The 19,094-nt window shown below is 36.1% G+C and overlaps 1 protein-coding gene across 2 annotated transcripts in view; it reads right to left on the minus strand.

Moving 5' to 3' along the window:
* STK11IP (serine/threonine kinase 11 interacting protein) overlaps nt 1-19,094 on the minus strand; it is a 35,727-nt gene that overhangs the window by 8,277 nt on the left and 8,356 nt on the right. For both annotated transcript variants that reach the window (XM_026665608.2, XM_087950434.1), the window contains 11 exons: nt 18,059-18,166; nt 17,490-17,561; nt 11,787-11,916; nt 11,558-11,661; nt 11,017-11,106; nt 9,139-9,180; nt 8,629-8,799; nt 6,096-6,177; nt 5,658-5,996; nt 2,302-2,492; nt 499-609 (listed from right to left, as the gene is read on the minus strand). In XM_026665608.2, coding sequence (XP_026521393.2) covers nt 499-609; nt 2,302-2,492; nt 5,658-5,996; nt 6,096-6,177; nt 8,629-8,799; nt 9,139-9,180; nt 11,017-11,106; nt 11,558-11,661; nt 11,787-11,916; nt 17,490-17,561; nt 18,059-18,166 — 1,440 coding nt within the window. The remainder of the gene's footprint in view (nt 1-498; nt 610-2,301; nt 2,493-5,657; nt 5,997-6,095; nt 6,178-8,628; nt 8,800-9,138; nt 9,181-11,016; nt 11,107-11,557; nt 11,662-11,786; nt 11,917-17,489; nt 17,562-18,058; nt 18,167-19,094) is intronic.

The raw sequence follows: 19,094 nt of genomic DNA on the forward strand, positions 1-19,094 counted from the left end.
TTCAAGAAAATAAATATTGTATTTCACATATGATAACATTTTATAACAAACATTTCTGAACAAAGAATGCCTACTATTGGAAGAGAGGATAAACAAGTGTAACACTGTATTAATTGCAAAATAAATTCTAGACAGAAAAATGCCTTGTTTACAGAATTGCTTCAATAAGGTCCCTTCCAACGGTGTTATTCTGTTAAGTGTGAATGGTCATAATTGCCATGAATGGCTTAAGGATTATAGAGATATTCACAAAAAAGAGACATTAATTAGTCATGACATCACAGGACCAATATGCAGCACTGTATGCACAAGGTAGGAAGATGGGGAACTAACTATTAAGGACACCTTTGTCTTTATTTTCCTGTTGTGGACCTCCCATTTGCCAACTCAGAAGAGTTAGTGGATTGAAGCAATTACACTTCTCCGAAATTCATTAAGATTCAAACTGCCCCCCGCAAAGGAAGACAACTTTCCATTTTAGAGTGTCTTTGTATTCACCTGCATACGCAATTCAGGATCATCATCCAATACTACATAGCAACGTTTCTGACGCTCTTTGCTGATATAGTCGAAATAGAGGGTAAGAACAGGAAACTCACGCTCCAGGTCCTAGTTCCCAAAAAGAAATAATTTTCCCATCAGAAGAAAATACAGACTCCAGATATTTTTTTTTTAAAAAATAAACTTCACCGAGTATCAATACGGATTACACAAAGTTTAGGGAGCAGTAAAAAAATCAATGTCATAGCTACTCACTTTTCCTATGTGTCTGAGTGTCACCCAATATCTTATCTGTGGCTGTTATAAATTAAAAGATTCATGAATTTATACTGTACATTTTGCTGTTACCTGCATTAATAATGAACAGCAACTTCACCTCCGCAAGATGAAAAAAAAAATCACAAAATGATTTTTGTTCCCAGTTTCCAAGTAGTACTTACATATTGCCTTTCTGTGATTTAAACATAGTTCATTCTGCTTCAAAGATTGTCCACTTTAAGTAACAGACAATGCAGCCACGTTATACACAAAGGTATCATCCAAACAACTTACAAGAAACTATCATGGAGACCTCACTGAGATCCTACTACAATGCTGCTTATGGATAGCTATAGCAATAGCACTTAAGACTTATATATCACAGTGCTTTACAGCCCTCTCTAAGTGGTTTACAGAGACGGCATATTGCCCCCAACAATCTGGGTCCTCATTTTACCCACCTTGGAAGGTTGAGTCAATCTTGAGCCAGTAAGAATCGAACTCCTGGCAGTCAGCAGAATTAGCCTGCAATACTGCATTCTAACCACTGCGCTACCACAGATGATGTTAATTCTGGACATACTAAACTGGACTTGGGCAGATCAACCAATGGAATAGCTTGCCTTCAGAAGTTGTGGGAGCTTCATCACTGGAGGCTTTCAGAAAGAGATTGGACTGCCATTTGTCAGAAATGGTGTAAAGCCTCTTGCTTAGGCAGGGAATTGGACTAGATGACCTACAAGGTCCCTTCCAACTCTATTAATTAATCTATTAAATCTTGTCAGATTGCTCCAGCAAAGTAAAAGAATTGAACCATATGCATTCTAATGATATTTGCAATTAATATTCAGGCAACAGAGCAGATCTAACCTATTGCAAATCCAAACCCATTTTATGGATAATAAATTGCCAGGGATTAAAAATGTGGCAAGAAGCAGCACTAAACAGAAAGTGGGCAGAGCCCAAATCATAAAGGATTTCTCTACAGTTTCCAATTTTCTATAGCCACATATGCAGGAACTGCCCGATTTAGCTGTGAATTTTCTAGGTTTAGCTTTTAATTTCCTCATTCTAATGCAACCAATGGAAGTGGGGGAACTAAGTTTTTGAAGCTTTCCTTCAAGGAGATAGCTTTCCTTCAAAATGAAAAAATATCTTGATTCAGTCTTGCAGTATATACGTTACAATGCAAGAATGAGAGATAAAACAAGACAGCAAATATATACCATCAGCTGAGTACCACTGACTCTTCTAGAAAGTGTCTAGGTTCTCAAATCACTTGAAGCCAACACTAACTAAACAACAAAACTTGAAAAGTAAAAGCCATAAGCCACAACTTTCCAAGCACTATGGCCAGATACACACAACTTGCTGTGCCAAAATCAAACCATAGTACAGCTTAGCTTAGTATGTAAACCAGATCTGCAGGTATCCCCAGAATTAAGAATGCATTTACAGATGCAGTTAACCATTGAGCAATGACAAACTGGTCTGCAAGATAGTCTGTTATTATAAATCGTGCATGGAAATAGCTAAAATCACCTTTCTTCTCCAGTGCATTTCCGATGTCTCTGCTTTCTGAAGACTTTGTAGTTCCAGCCTGTGTAAAACCTTGGCTGCTTTCAGCTCCACTTCCATAACATGTTGGGCAGTGACTCGCAGGAAGATCCAGTCTGGCTCTGGGTCGCCATCACCTTCTATCTGGCTTACTAGCACAGGCTGGCAAAGATCCACTGCCGAGAGAAATGTAATTATTAGCTCCGTCTGTTTCCTATTCATTTTTAGTAGATCAGAATGCCTGAAATCCCAGATATTTAAATAACTACAGAAACCACAAGGTTTCAAAAACCATGGAAAATGAGTCAGCTTTGAAATTTAACAATGATAAAAGATCTAAGCAAAGATACTTTTGTGGCAAAAATTCACAATATGATTTTGCTTGGGTTACAATCCTGGGTTTGGGGTATCGACCATCTAGTTGGAAATTGCATGTCAGAAGGAACTAGAATCCCCAAACTAATTTCTAACATATCCTCATTTATATGACTGAACAACAGAATATAAATAGCAGAGGAGAATGTAGTTTCATTCATTCTGTAAGAAATATCTCAAACACAAATAAGGTCAAAGGCACAATTTGAGAATTCCTTTATCAAAAGTGGGATGTAGACTCTATCAAAGTCCAAACTTTATCTGGCATTATAAGTTTTGCATTTCTCAGTAAGTATTATTTGCTTGTGGGGGGTGGGGTTGTCCTTCAAAGTGCATCAACAGCGTGATTTGTTGAATGTAGATTTTTTTATAAGTTCACCGGATTTGACATCCCATGATCTCTGGCTGTGCAAATTATTTTTAGTTTGTTTTGCATCACTGGAGATGTTGCCAACACAGATGAGGGAAGCAATAAAAGCTCACTTGAAGAACATTCTATTAATAACAGTGGCAGATTCCAGAAATTGAGATTCCTTTCCTTGTGAAGGAGCAAGGAACGGAAACCCTCACCTGGTCACAAACTACCTCCATGATGGTTGTTCAGTACTGTTTACTTCAATGGGATTGAAACATATTAAACTTCACTAAAATGTGTTTTGTGTCAAATGTTGGATAGTTACAATTTTTTTCCCTAGCAATCCCAGTATTAAAATTTAGATATCCTTATTTTACAAATTAGTTCCTGAATTTTGCATGAAATGACTACATACACTATTCCAAGGGTCTTCAAACTTGGCAAGTTTAAGACTTGTGGACTTCAACTCCCATAATTCCTGAGCTAACATGACTGGAGGAGGAATTCTGGGAGTTGAAGTCCACAAGTCTTAAAGTTGTCAAGACTTTGAAGACCCCTGCACTATTCTGATAATTTGCTACAAATTCCCAGGCTTACAAGTGAACTGTTTTTATCCTACAGGGTCACAGAACTAATTTCCACCAGAAGGATGTCCATAATAAGAACAAAGATACTTTTCAGATGGAGGGTTGTTCCCATCTCAGATTTCCTGATAGAAGAATAAAAAAAAAAAGAATTGGAGAAAGAACCTACTAATATGTTTTTTTTAAATTCAGAATGACTACAAAGATGCTAAGAAGTTTGAAAGCCTCTGACAATTACTTTTAGTTGGGGCTGCTTGCCTGCTTAATTTCAATGTTGAATTTTAACTGCAGCGCTTAAGTCTCTGTTCTCTTCCCTTCTCTATTCAGTATCTCTTAATCTACCCCATTCAATTTTCTTCCCACTGCCTTTCCTTCCCAGTGAAGCAATTTCTTCTCTTCATCCATCACCAGCAGCAGAATATGTGTTACCTGTATGGTTTTGTGTGGTGTATATGTAAGAGAGAATGGTTGATATATGCAGATAGGAATCAAACAATTATATTTATAGGCAGCAGCTATTTACTTAGTATCTATTTGATGTCCTTTCTGTTGTATACTGTATACTGTATACATGTATACTGATACATGCTTTTCAAAAATTTTAGAAGTTCCTTTCATTTTAAAATAAGAATTATTTAGAAGCAGCTAGTTCTTACCTAAAATCAAACTAATTTCTTTTCCAATAGGGCCTAAATATTGTATATTAGGCTGCCGTAAATGCTAGAAACATCAGTAGATTCCTAATTAGAATCAAGAAGTTTCCAAGACTTTCATGTTATCAAGTAATTCACAGTGAGGAAGTTGAACCAACACATTTAGTTTCTATTCCAAATTATTATTAGTTAAGGAAAAAACCCTATTTATATGCTTTGAAATCAGGAAATCTATAACCACTATTTTCATATGAAAGCAGAAATCCTACGTATTTGTTCTTTCTATGAAAATTAGTCATTAACTGAAGTTTGGAAAAATATTTAAGAGGAATAATATATGCATTGCTTTCAAACTACTTCTTAGTCTAGAAGTCATATTTTGTTTCACTGCGTTTACCCTTCCCTATAAACTCAGGATTTTATAATTTATTTTAAAAATCTGAATGGGAATATATTCAGTTAAACTGATTGCTAAAACAACAATTTAGATCCAAAAACAAAGACATTGGCTATATGTGGATAATGTACAAATAAATTGGAATACAGAACTGAAATATACAAATCAATGGCTTGTGTTTTAAGAAATGTTAGAATGTTTCTTATTGTTTAAAAATGTATTTAGTCCAGTAAACATCCATTTTCTGACATATTGGACTCCTCAGCTATTGGTTAAAAAAGAATGGCTGTCATCTATTTATGTGGAAAGTATAATTAGTTTTATAGAACATTACTATTATTTATTAAATTTTTTGGCCACCCATCTTACCTCAGGGTAACTCAGGACACCTTACAATGTTACTATATTTGCTTTGTGCATATCCATTAGATGTAATCCATAAGAATTAATTAATAATCCTTATTAATTAAAGTTTAATACTATGGGGGACCAGGTAAATTTGGTTCAATTAAATGTATCAGCTCTCAGACTTTGAGATGACTTTGTATTGCAGAGAGGCAAGATCAGAAATATGATTTCCATAGAGTCTAGGTTCTATTCACTGTTTTTCTTTTCTAAATTACATATTTTTTGTGATAATAGTTGAAATGAAATTCAATGGTCTTGTTTGCAATTGTTATTATGTATATTTATTTGTATTGGTTTAAAAATGAAATGTTTTTTAAAATATTTCTCACATACTCATGAGTATGATACAAATACATACTCATATGAATATTCATACTAATATAAGTATATTAATATGAATGAATTATATATATTAATATGAATGAATAATACATTCATACTAATATAAGTATGTCGCGGGCAGATACACGCCCGTGGGGGTGAGAAAATGCCTATGTGGAAATTTAAACGTGTGAAGAGTCTCACTTACCCACAGAAATGGATAGTGGCCCAGGAGCAGCACTATTTACCTTCCAGTATTTCTTCCTGATCTTTATCTTCTTTAGCTATTGAACTATCCTTTTCTGCTGTTGCTTTGGGATTTTCCACTGCAGTTTCAGAATCAGGCAGTTCTGGGTCTTTTCCTTCTGCGGCATCAGGAAGTTTCTGCTCCTGCATGGTGCTCTTGTTCTGCTCAGGTGTCCCACCTGAGCTGTCTAGAGAGTCTCCTGTGGGGCTGCTAGAGTGGACAATAGACTTTGTGGGTCCATCTGCTTCTAGGTGTCGCCTATACTGGAGCCAATTTGCCCCAAAACGATCCCGAACGTTATCCATGCGCTCCATCTCTGCCTGATGTTGCTGAAACATATCTGTGAGAAAATAAACCCAACCACTCCAAAATTTGAAAATGGTTTCATTGCACATTGTACTTACATACAGTGAGAGGTCCATAGTGATTTAAATCTCACCTTCTGAGAGAGGCTGAGTTCTGTACTCATGCTCGGTGTCACTGGGCTCAGAAATACTGGCCCTGCGAACTTTAATTCTCCCCTGTAACAAAACCAAGTTATAGGTAGTGGCTAGAATTTATTTATTTTAGAAAATTTATATATCCTCGTAAGCCGCTTTGAGTTGTCATGTGTGAGCAGGCGGCAATATAAATTTTTCGCCGCCTGCTCGCACATGGCAACTCAAGGCGGCTTAGGCAGATATAAAAACCATATAAAAGAAATACAAAGAATAAAAAGAAAAATAATAAAATAATAAAACTGACCCTCTCATGATCGTTACTTAAATATTAAGTTATACTGACATCATCATTATGTCACGCCTCTGCACAGAAAGCAAGCTTTTTTTTAAAAAAGCATTTGGGATTCGAATCTGCTATAGGACTTTCAGCTCAAACATTCACACTTTTAATGATTGGCTTAGCAACACTTCCAGCACTCCAACTTCTTTAAACAATTAAGGATATTTTCTTTTTTTTTTTTTTAAAACAAGTTTTATTAAAAGTTTCAACAACAAACAAATCATTACATATTAAGTCTTTCCCTGTCTTTCTACAATAATTTCCCCAGTATTCTCATAAAACACAAACAAACACAAACAAACATAAAAAAATCTTTTAGTAAAGTACCTTGGCCCCAGTTACCTCTCTTTGCATGGGCTAAAATAATAGCACATATCACTCTTCACATTTCTATCTTATTTAATCCATCTTAATTAAATCATTAAATTTGTATCTTTTGCCCATTCATTTATCTCTCTATCTCTTCTTATAATAAAAAAAATTTCTCCTGAAATCACTAATCAGAGTATGATGCCTTTCTATCCTCCCCTAAGTTAGTAAAATTAACATTCAGCATAACAAATACCCAATTTGGTTCTGCTTGGTACATTCTATCCACCAAAAATGTTTAAATACATTGTATCCTCCTTTCCTTCGATATTTTATTACATTTTAAAAATCAATCATTATTAAAAACTTCAACATTTTAATTTCTTATTAAATCTTAAACCATTCTAATTTACTATTTCAAATATAAATGTTACAATACCATCTTCTGTACCTTAGCAGAATCTTTCTTACAGAAAATTATATTTCATCCTTTGTCTCTAAAAAAATCCCTCTTCTCCCATCCAATTTTAAAGCTTTGAGGCTTTTCTCCGCCTTTCCCCTTTCTTTCTTCCCCCACCAAATCTTCCCTACCCCCTTCTTCTTCTAACCTCTACCTTGCTGGGATCCCTTCTCTGTTGTGTTCCCTTTTTCTCTTGTTTGTTATCATTATATTTACTTTGAATCATATTTTTCTCTTTCTCAAATGTTTTTTAGATCTTAAGTCCTTCATTTTCCTTGCTCTCTTCCTTCCTTCTTCCTTAGATAAGTTTTGGGATTCAATGAAGATGGCGTCTTCGTCTCTTCCTTGTTGTTCTTCTTCCGTTTCCATCTGTTCCATTGTCTGTTGGTAATTGACCAGCGCCATTTCTAGAAATAGAAAAGCTTTTCCATGCCATCTTTGCAGGTTGCTTTTGTTTGCTCATATTCATCCCTCAGGTCTTCAAAAAGGAAAGCCATTATAAATAAATCTTTTCTTTTCTTTATTCCTCTTTCTTCTTACACCAACCAAATATTCCGAGAGAAAGGCAAAACAATCCCAAAATCCACAATCCTCAATAAATCCAAGCAAGCCAAAATTCCCCTTCCTCTTCCAGGGTGGTATCAAACAAATAAAAAAAAAAAGAATCCAAGTCTATATTTTAAAGCCTTATTAAGATTGTATTTCTGTCCTCAAGTCTTCAAGGCATCTCCTCCAACAAGATCCAAATTTATATATTTTCTTTATCCTCTCCCTTCCGGCTTAATTCCGTCGGAGGGAGAGTAAACTTTCCTTCAGCACCTCAAAATAGCCGCTTTTTTTTCTCTTGTGGAAGAAATCATCAGAAAACCATCTTTTCCAGGAATTAAATTAGATAAATCTCAAAGCCCTGGGTCGACCAAGAAGAACTTTTACTTTCAATAACTTTCTCTTCTTCCTCCTGCGCATACTTGCCCGGCTGTCAACTTCTTTGTGGCGGCCATTACGGACCGCCGCTGCACCGTCCTGGTAACAGGGGGTTCTGCCGGCCAGGGAGGGGTCTGCAACACCCCAAACCCTTCCTCCGGATCCCCTTACCTTCAGCTACCCTGCAGGGCAGCCTTGCTCCGCACCCGTCCGGTCGGAGCCCCAAAACTAGCGGCAGGGATCGCAGCAACCGCGAATCCCTACCGCTCGCGAAGCCGACAAACCGGAAACCGGGCAATTAAGGATATTTTCATAATGTTGCATAAATTATTACATTAACGTTAGGGCTTATTCAAAAAGAGTTGCTCCACTCTTACAGCTACTAAACGCACAGTACGAAAGCTCGCAGTGGAGAACGAAGGTTTCTTTCTCTCTTTTTCCTCACCACAACCAATCCTGCCAATTCCAAACCCTGAAGTAGGTAAAATGGCAGAACCACCTTCGTTCTCTTCCGAGATGATGGTATGGCAGGTGTGCTGTCTTTAGGAGACTGGCTATCACTTTGGTCTGCAGCATAGGAACTTTCCAGGGCATTCCGGTTTATCATAATTCTCTCTGAGCCTGAAGGGCAGAGTGGTTGAGCAACGGCACGATTCAGGTTTGAGTGGTGCTGGGGAGAAACAAAAACCACAATAAGCTATAAATGGATAAACAGATCTTTTCTGAGGCTTTGCCTCCTTTTTTATTACTAATATTACTTTAGGGCAAAATGCCACCTTAGCAATTCTGAGGAACTGTTTTGTATTACCACTAAAGTGAGAATCATCAGGCAAAAGGAAATAATATAGAATTTGCTTGAATGGACAAAAGTATTATTAGTCTCTGCATATTCTACCATACAATAATGAAAACAGGAGAATGAAATTATTTCAGAGGAAAGGAGATTTTGGACCCAAATTTTCATTGTAATAGAAATCTGGAAAATAAACATTTATGTATGTCTTCCTACCTGTAAACTGGAGACAGACAAGGGTTCTTCATCAAGGAGGAACTGGTATTACAAAAAAAAATGCATTAGTAAAACATTTACACATTCATTTCCTTGTCAAAATAAAGTTATATTCTATTTTCCACTTGAAAAATAGTTAAAAATAGGGAATAAAACAGCAAATAAAAATATTTTCCAACACTAGTATGTGGAAACTGCATGGTAATCACAGAAAAATAAAACATAGGAACAGAAGTAACACCTTACATTTCTTCTCCTCTACATAATGCCATATAAATCCTAATTTTTTCAGGAAGCCCACCAACTCCTGAATATGCAAAGCAGAATTGGTGCTAACTCTGTGTTAGAGAAGTTACAATTAACTTTTCAGTTACAATACGAATTAAACACTGGGGCAAACTTGTTTCTCTAAACTAGAGTATAATATTTCTCTTTCTGGGAGATTGCACTTGTGTTTTATATTTTTGGTCCTCATCTGACCACCTCTCATTTAGTGACCATTCAAAGTTATGACAGTACTGAACGAGGAGGTCTTTGTAATCGTGGCCTTCGTATCCCTGCAGTCACAGGATTACGACTCGGGCACTTAGCAGTCAGCTTGCAATTATGGTGCTGCAGCATCCCACAGTCCTGCGATCACAGTTTGGGACCTTCACTGCCTGCTTTTGACAAGCCAAGTCAGTGGGGAAGGCAGCAAGAGGTTGCAAACGGCAATCATATGACCGTGGGACATTGCAAATGTGCAGGATTTACCTAACAACAGCAACTGGGACTGACAGAACTGCTACTGTAAGTCAGCACAATCATGATATTGTGCTTCACAACTATGCTGCTTAATGACAGAGGGCCCAATTCCAATTATTGTTGATAAGGGAGAACTACCTGTAGTGATACAATGATGTCAAGTGGTGCAGATAGGGCATTTTTTTTCTAATGGAAGATTTGGGGTATGTTATACCACAATCACATTGTGGTATCATTATCACATTGATTTTTGATAGCATGATCCTGAGGGACTCTGGGAGCAAACAGGCTTCCAATTCCTGCTGCAATTTATCACAAAGAAATAGTTTACAGAGGAAAATGTAATATCCATTCAGAATTGAAATATATTTTACTTATGAACTATTTTTAAACAAAGAAATCTCATTTGAACAGTGTCTGATAATATTTAATAATAAACTGCTTTTGAAATATATGAACTGTTAGACATAAATTTTTCTATCTCATTTTAATTTGCACAAGTTTGTTTTTCTCCATTATCCTGTTTTGTTTTGTTTTTGTTTTTTGGTTGGGGTTTTTTTTTTTGTGTGTGTGCCTTCAAGTCAGTGTTGACTCTTGGCAATTGTCTGGATAAATCCCTGCAGTTTTCTTGGTAAGATTCCAGAAGTGCCTGCCCTCTTCCTAAGGAGAGAGAGAGAGAGAGAGAGAGAGAGAGAGAGAGAGAGAGAGAGAGAGAGAGAGAGAGAGACTGGTCATCCAGCTGGGTTCATGCCTAAGGTGGGACTAGAATTTGCAGTCTCCTGGTTTCTCGCTACACCAAACTGGCTCTCATCCTGGTCCTAACCCCATTTAATGCTTACATATTTTGCTGTCCCCTGTTGACTAATCATTTTAGTTCAACCTTTTGATTATTCATAAAAAGCTGATGACATTTCTGAATAAACACATATTATCTGTCTGGCTGATACCATTTCATCTTATACCCTTATTAGCTCCTTTACTCAGCCATACAACTATGCTGCTTCACTGTTATTAGAAATATATAAACCAACTGCTACCTAAACACGGAACTATTGGCAACTGTTTTAAACAGATGAAGCTACTGTTTCCTCATACTGTAATTATGGGAACCGACAACACAGGCTGGATACTCACGTTACAAGAAATAGCTCTAGGAGACAAATGTACTAGAGTAGCAAGATGGTGATTTGGATGAAACCATAAAGGATTTCCTTCCAGATGCAACTGAGAGAGGAAAAAAAAGAACATTTATACTCACTGCGGCAAACGTGACCATCTGATTCCATTTTTCTGGGATTTAAAAAATAGGGTGTTGCTGGCTATCAACACTGGTTGCTGGCTGGTAAAATTGCTGGCTATCTTTCCCAATATTCTCAAGGTAGCATGCATAAATCTCCTCCTTACCTTGGTTAGGCTAAGCTAAGAGATGAACCACAGGCCAAGTATCATGACAAAATCTGAAGCAAGATGCTGGGCCCAAGTTTCTCACTACTACAGTACCCTTGTTTGCTCACCCAAGAGTGAATTCATCCAATACTGAAATACTACCACCAATCAGTGCTCTGCAATTATTACTGACCAGTCACATTCTCCAGATTCTGTACAGTTTTTTTAAACAGTACTTACTCTCAGTCACTGTTACCCCTGATTCTCTGGAATAACAGTAAATACTCACTCTTCTCAAGTTATGCAACCAAGCCAATGGTGCTAAGGCAGAGTGCTCCAGCAACAAGTTATAGGCAATATCTAGGTGCTGAAGATTTGACAGTTGTTCCACACCTATGAAGAAGCAAGCAGGGTAAGCACCATCAGACAGAAGCCAACCTTTTTTCAATCTGTGTTTCATGTCTCCAATCTAGCCCAATATTTTATGAAAGCTTTTAGCCCTTTCACTATATCCTTACCACTAATGTTGGCTAGGTGGTTGTATCGGAGAATTAGGCTCATCAGTTTAGCCCGACTATGTAGTCCAAGTTCAGGCACCTTAGGCAGGAAATTATATGCCACATTTAAATATTCCAGCTCCATCAGTACCTGTAGGGAGAAGATAATAAATCTCAGCAGTACTCAGTCATATTCTTCTCCATTCTCTTTTTCACAATGAAAGTAAATTCTCCTTGAATCAAGCTCAGTTCTTGGCAACTTCGTAACCATATGTCATTCACTCAACAACAACAACAACAATTTTCCACTGCCTTCTTGTGGGATTTTTTTTCTACTTTCCAGTTTAGCCCATTAGTATTTCCTTCTCAGCATAGCCCTACTGGTATTTCCTATCCAAATATAAACCCAAGTCCAACCTTGCATAGCACTGTGAGATCAGTCAAAGGCTACATGCTGCCACTTACCTGGCACCTCATCAAAACACATCAAAAGTGTCTCCCATCAGCTAGTTATATCTGATTAAAAGTGTTCATGAAAGCATAAAAGATTAAAGTCCTTGGCAGAGCACATTTTATCTTAAAATATTTAGATACTCTGCCAATGCTGCATATGACCTAACTCTGTTCTAAGCCAACCAGCGCATGACAGCCACATGAGGCACTTAGAAATAAGAAGGCCAGTAACTACACAGCAAGAAGATGCTGGTGGCCAAGGAGGACTGGCAGTTCTCCCATCTGAGAAGCATTTAGTGCAATTGCTAATTTGTTTCATTATAATCCACAATTTCTTTATGAAGATACAGATTTTAAACACAGTGGTTTAGTATTTAGGGCAGACCCATTCAACCTGAAATACATTTGCTGTAATTCTTACAATAGGGAAGATTGTTTTGCATGGACTGCCCTCAACTCCTAAGATTATTTAAATAATCTTCTCCAATGTGGGCTTTCTTCTGAATGTTTTGGGCTCCTTTCTCATGCATTTCAGCCGTGTGTGTGTGTGTGTGTGTGTGTGTGTGTGTGTTTTTAAGAAGTGATACATAGGACCAGACATGCCTATCAAGAAAAAGAAAAAAAATCAAGTTAGGGAACTTCCGGTGGGGTCCTGCTCGCTGACAGACCGGAATCTGCAATTGTCCGTGGCTTCAATCCGTGCTCTCCTGTCGGAGGGCCCTGATCATCTGTTTTTGGGACCAGAACCACTCTGTAGGGGTGGTGAAGAAGGGGGAGACCGCCAGCTGAGTCGAGGGGAGCCACATCTCCCCTCCTTGGCTAGGCATACTCCCCTTCGAAGATGGCTGCAGTGGTGGTCAAATATGGCCACCCTGAAGAGGAGAAGCTAACTGGGACAAAGATTGTGCAGGAGCAGTGAAGAAGAGGACAGCATGAAACTCGGGCTAATCAGGCACAACATTTAAACATAAGGTACCCCAGAATTAAAATCTTAAGAAATTTTTAAGAGAGATAATAAAAGTGGCGACCAGAGAAAGTGAAGAAAAATTTTTTTGACAGCTGAAAGTGGCTCTGAACTTTGAAAGGAGGAAGCCAGAAGAAGATATCTGTTTAAATTGGATAAATATATGATTTTGGCACTAAATAGGCATAACTAAAGCTGAATTTGAACATGTCAAAAAAACAACAACCCCAAATCAGTAATTGATATTTGGATTTATGAATCTTAAAAGCCCTAAATAGAGAAGAAAAGGGGGGAAGGGGGGAATTTGGATACAACAGAGAGTGCCATCTAGTGGTAAAAGAAAATTTTTGTGACTCTTTATTAAAAAAAAAACTTGGCTCTTTTTAAAGTTGAATTTGATACAAAGTAGGTGAAACTTTGTTACAACAAAATAGAGACCCTGGAAAGTGGAAATACTGAACATTAAAACAAAAGAAAGAAGCAAGAAGAAATTACCTTGGGATGGTTTCATGATTTTGGCATAAACTTAAATTTATGGATATTGGATTATTTGATGAATCTGGGAAGTGTTTAAAAATGGCAGAACTTTTTTTGGAATTAAAAATGGAACTAAGAAATATGAAAGAAATGTTACATGAAAGAGGCAAGTCGTTTGGTTCTGCCTTACAATTCTTAGAAATGGTGATTTTAGAGTATGAAGAACAACAAGGAGTGTCAGAAGAGGAGGAGCTGATTAAAAAAGAGGCCATCTTCAATGAACAACAGGAGCAACGAATATTAAAGCGAAAGGGGAAAAGAATGGGAATTAAAACTTGGAGATTTGAGGAGGCAATTAAAAAGGGGAATGTTTTGAAAACCAAACAAAGTAAAAGGAAACAGCAGAAAAGGGAATCACAGAAGGAAGCTTTAAAGAGGGAAGGGTATAAAAACTGAAGAAAAGGAGGGAAAAAATGAAGGAAAAAAGAAGTAATAAGAAAAAGAACCAGGAAATAAAGAAATATGGAAATTGAACAAAAATGAAAAGAATTGTTTATTCAAAAGACATAGAGATAATGGTTAAATAAGGATTAAGAAAGGGATTCTGCAAGGTGATGAGGTGTAGTATAAATGTATTTGAAGTAATAAATTATTTAGAAAGTAGGAAAATATAGATTTTTAAAATGGAAAGATTGGAACTGATACTTTCTTGTTATTAGAATACTTGTGTTTTTTTTTACTAAACTATATACAGAGATAAATGGAATAAATGTGAAAAAAGAGAAATTATGATGAGTTTATTAATTATGTTTAATGAATTGAAGAATATAATTGACATGAATTATGAGGATTGCTGTAATGAGGTTAATATCAGTTTTTATGATTAATTGAATAGATTAATTTTTCTTTTTGAAATTATAAATGATTTGATGTAATTGAAGGGGAAAGTGCCATGTGGAATCTGACTTAAAAGGTATATGTGTTATGTAGTTGTTAGGAGACTGTTATTAATTCTTAAGGTGATAATTAAAGTTAAATGATTACTGGGATTTAAAGAGGAACTAACCAAATGATATATAAGGTATAGGATGGCACACTCTAATTGGTAATTATGAGGGAAACTTTTTTGAAATGTTTGAATTGAGATGGAATCTTTGAAATGATGAAATAAGAATATGCAATGATAGAAAATATGTAAAGTAATGATAAGATATGAAACTAAATCTGAAAGATGAATATGTAATCAAGGTTATGCTTGTATGGAAATGTGAAAACCTGGAATCATGCTGTTCACTAACAAAAGATGTTATTGAAATGTGGAAAAATAAAATAAAACTTTTTATAAAGAAAAAAGAAAAAATCAGGTTAGTTTATTAGAGGAAGGCAAAGCTTTTTAAATACCACCTCCTGCAAACTTTTATTTATCTAGTTATATAATTGCAACACCAAGTTAGGAAAAGTATATCCATCCTGCCCCTTAGGCCAAGAGGACTCTCGTGTACTTCACCAAAGATTTCAAAGCACGAAACCAACTGGGAATACAGACCAAAAGCCGCTTTCACCCAGAAACAATATGTAAAAAGTAAGTTCAGAATGGCAGGAGGCAACTGGACTACAGCTTTAATCCCCTCGGTCTTTACAGAATTCCAATTTTAGAGTAACCTGCTAATTCTCTTGTGGAAATGTTATTAAAATTTAAACTTTGCCTTTGTTGGGGGATATTATTGGACAGTACACAAAACACAATGCTTAAGAATCTTGCCTTATCAAATTTCACTAGCTTCCCCCATTGTTTTGCTTCAATATAAGAAAAAGATTATTAGATAAAGATACATAGGCAAACCTTGACTTACATCCGTAAGTGGGACTAGAACTTCCATTGCTAAGCAAGGCAGTCATTAAACTGAGTCGTGACTGATTTTATGATTGTTTTTGTTTTGTCGTTAAGCAAATCGCTGCAATTGTTAATGAATCATGAAGTCATTAAGCAAATAGGTTTCCCCGATTGACTTTGTTAGAAGCCAGCTGATAAGGTTGCAAATGGCAGTCAGATGACCCTGTGATGCTATAGCTATCATAAATACATGCCAGTTGCCAAGGTCCCAAATTCTGATCATGTGTCCGCAAGGATGCTGCACTGCTTGAAAGAACCAGTTTTTCAGCATAACTGTAACTTCAAACAGTCGCTAAACAAATAGTTGTAAGTCAAGGACTACATATAGAATGATGTGTCATTAGTGCACTGATAACCACCAACTGTTTTCATTCTCTAGAAATCCAAGAATGACAATCCCCGCTTCATCTTGACTCTAATCATAATATTCAAACAAGGAATTCAGAAATAGTCTTGATTCAAAGTTTCCAAAACAGATAAGCTACTAACCATGCCAGTCTACTTATTTTTTTCAAGGGCACCTGACTTGCTAATCACTGTTGGAACACTCCATTGGTCAAGATGCAGCTGTGCCCTTATTTATCAAGGCTTATGGAATATTCCTGTCTCCAAATACTAAGAGCAACATATCTAATTCTGTCAACTGGATTCTATAACCACTTACAAATTCAATCACTAGCATTCGTCTTCTTCCAGTATCTCTATAGTATTATATTCAACTATGATTTAAAGTCTTGGTATAACACTACATTGGCATGGTAGCCTTGATTTATTTATTTTTTTCTGAAAGAATTTATTTCTGAACTTTACTGTTTCTCCATTTTCTTCCTATAAATAATTAAAAACATTACTTAATGTATTACTTGAGCTTAAAATATTGGCAGTGACATATTTAATGTATTACTTGAACTTAAAATATTGGCAGTGACATACTTGATGTAATACTTGAGCTTAGAATATTGGAAGTCACAGTGCAATTGACCACCTTCACTAGAAAGGTGTAAAGAGGTTATTGTAAAATCCATAAACATCTATACTATCTGGTTATTAGCATTCAGGAGTCAAGACAATAATTTAACCTATATATGTCTAAACATGACCTAGTTCAAAAATAATCCCACAACATACAATTATCCATCCATAAGTCACAAAGGGTACTAATAATATTATGGAGTAAACACAGTAAGCAAGCCAAATTGTTCCTTGAAATTTGTCTCTAGTATTAAACTAAAACTGAATTAATTATAGGTCCCCATTCTTATGGGTGGGATAAATACTTAACCACTAGTGAACTACCATTATGGAAAAATTAAAAGACTATTGTGGCACAAAGATTTCAAGAATTTATTTATTTGTCCAATATCTTTTAAATGTTAAAAACTTGAAATTAAAACTACTAAAATGCCTTTGTAAGCAAATGAAAAAGAATTACATACATACTACTGTAGGATTGCATACCTATAATTAATTAAAAAAGTAATAAAAACATTTAAAATAGCCTACCACCCCCCAAAAATAAAAATAAACATTTTTAACTTTAGAAGACAAGATAGAAGCAAATAGAAAAGGGCAATGTTGTGACAATGTATTTTCAGGATGCCAGAATAACTCTACCTTTGGTATATATTTTACTTATTTAGAACTGTTATAGTAAGGAATATATTATTGAACTTAATGAAGTAAGTTAAAAAGATATAAGGAACTTCATGAACTTTATAGAGCAGAAACATAGAAAATGGAGCATTACGTGAAAATAACATATCACTGAACATTTCAAGGAAATTTTATTCTTCCTTTTGATAGGGACAGGTTGGTTGGTTTTTTGCCTAAATGATGAAAAATACCATTGACCGTTAGCAGACAGTTCTCATTAGAGCTGTTAATTGGCATAGTTAACCTCAGAAAGGTAGCACTGAGCTCACTGCCAGATACTTACAGTCAGGTAGTGCTGGCAGTCCTGGATGAGATTATGACTAAGATCCAAAGCCTTCAGGGCATTTAATAATTGCTTAATAGAGAGAAGAAAAAGCAAGAGTTTAATTATGACAAATGGACCGAATCCAAAGAACAAGAATCTAACACTGAAGACGGCAAATTATAGTACAGGCAAATTATAGTACAATCGTTCAAAAATCCTTCCTATTCCATTTTCTGAGAAAGATAGTCAATAGATAAAAGACTATTAGACTACCATAGATTATGTGCTTATTTCTGGCAATCACCCTCTGTTGCAATATTCCATTTTTAAAAGTGCGCAGTTTCACCAATTTACTTGCACAACTGTTGTATCGAGAAACAATGAGACTGTAAATTCTAGTCCTAATTTAGGCATGGAAAAACTGGCTGGGTGATTTTGGGCCAGTCTCTCTTTCTCAGCCCAACTCACTCGCCAGATTGTTGTGAGGAAAATAGGAGAAGGAAAGAGCATTACATGTTTGCTGCCTTCAGCTGTGTGGTGGGGGGGGGAGGGGGGGGAGAAAGCAGGATAAAAAAAACACCTCATACCAGTGAATCATCCAAGGTTGCAATAGAATTGTAGCTGAAGTTGGCTGTGTGTAATTCCAGCCAAGGAAGTGCAGAACTAAGATCTCCACCACATGCAGAAAGGATCTCCTGTAAATAAAGAAGATGGATAACACAGTGATAAAATTAGGTGGCCACCTGTACCTCTCAGCAACCTGCTTTTAAGTTTTTACTTCAAGACCGAAAAACATTTCACACTAGGAAGCACTTTCAATATCCATTTTGTTGAAAAAAAATTGTGGTGCTTGAACGTACTAGGTATAATTATGTACTCCTTACTGTCCACTGGCTTAAAGATTCATGAAGAGGGGAGATTGTGAGTAAAAAAGATTGAACAGGAGTAGGAAACTATAACACTTTTTATATTATATTGTTATATTATTAACATAAAACCTTTTTTCCAATCCCAACAACTACACTACTGAATTTTGATGGCAAACTGCCAAGAAATCACACTGCAATTTGCAATGAGATTTTTGACAGAAAAAAGGCACTTTAATTCTTTAACATATTAGAATTCATACATTCCATAGCAGTATCTTCATGTTATACAATATGTCTTCATGATATATAGCTCTCAACAACTGCCACAACTTTTCACAAAAAGTGCTCATGAATCACAGTCTTGTAAAACAACAATCTACCCTCTACAGAGTATGTAATTGTACTTATTACTAAACTATACATGATATTCATTATAATTCATTACCTTTCCCAAAAGGTATTTAAAAACCAGAATAGGACCAGATCAGGTATAGGAATATACAATTTCATTGAGAGAGAAGGAAATGACAAGAGACAGAGCCATTTTTTTCCTTACTAAGAACTGTTTCTTGTGGGTCAAAAATCTGCCAGGAAGAAGCAATATTATTAAGGCAAAAAAATCTCCTCTCGTCTATGTGAACTTCCACTTAAAATCATAGTGTTCCATAAAACTCATCAGGAAAATATTAATGCAGGTGCCTTATGACATATCTTTTGCCAGCCATTATTTTCCTGATGGTAGAAAAAAGTCCAA

The sequence above is a fragment of the Notechis scutatus genome, chromosome 1 (assembly GCF_049901735.1).
Source record: "Notechis scutatus isolate UNSWTSFEM ecotype Mainland chromosome 1, rNotScu1.2, whole genome shotgun sequence".
Classification (NCBI taxonomy): Eukaryota; Metazoa; Chordata; class Lepidosauria; order Squamata; family Elapidae; genus Notechis; species Notechis scutatus.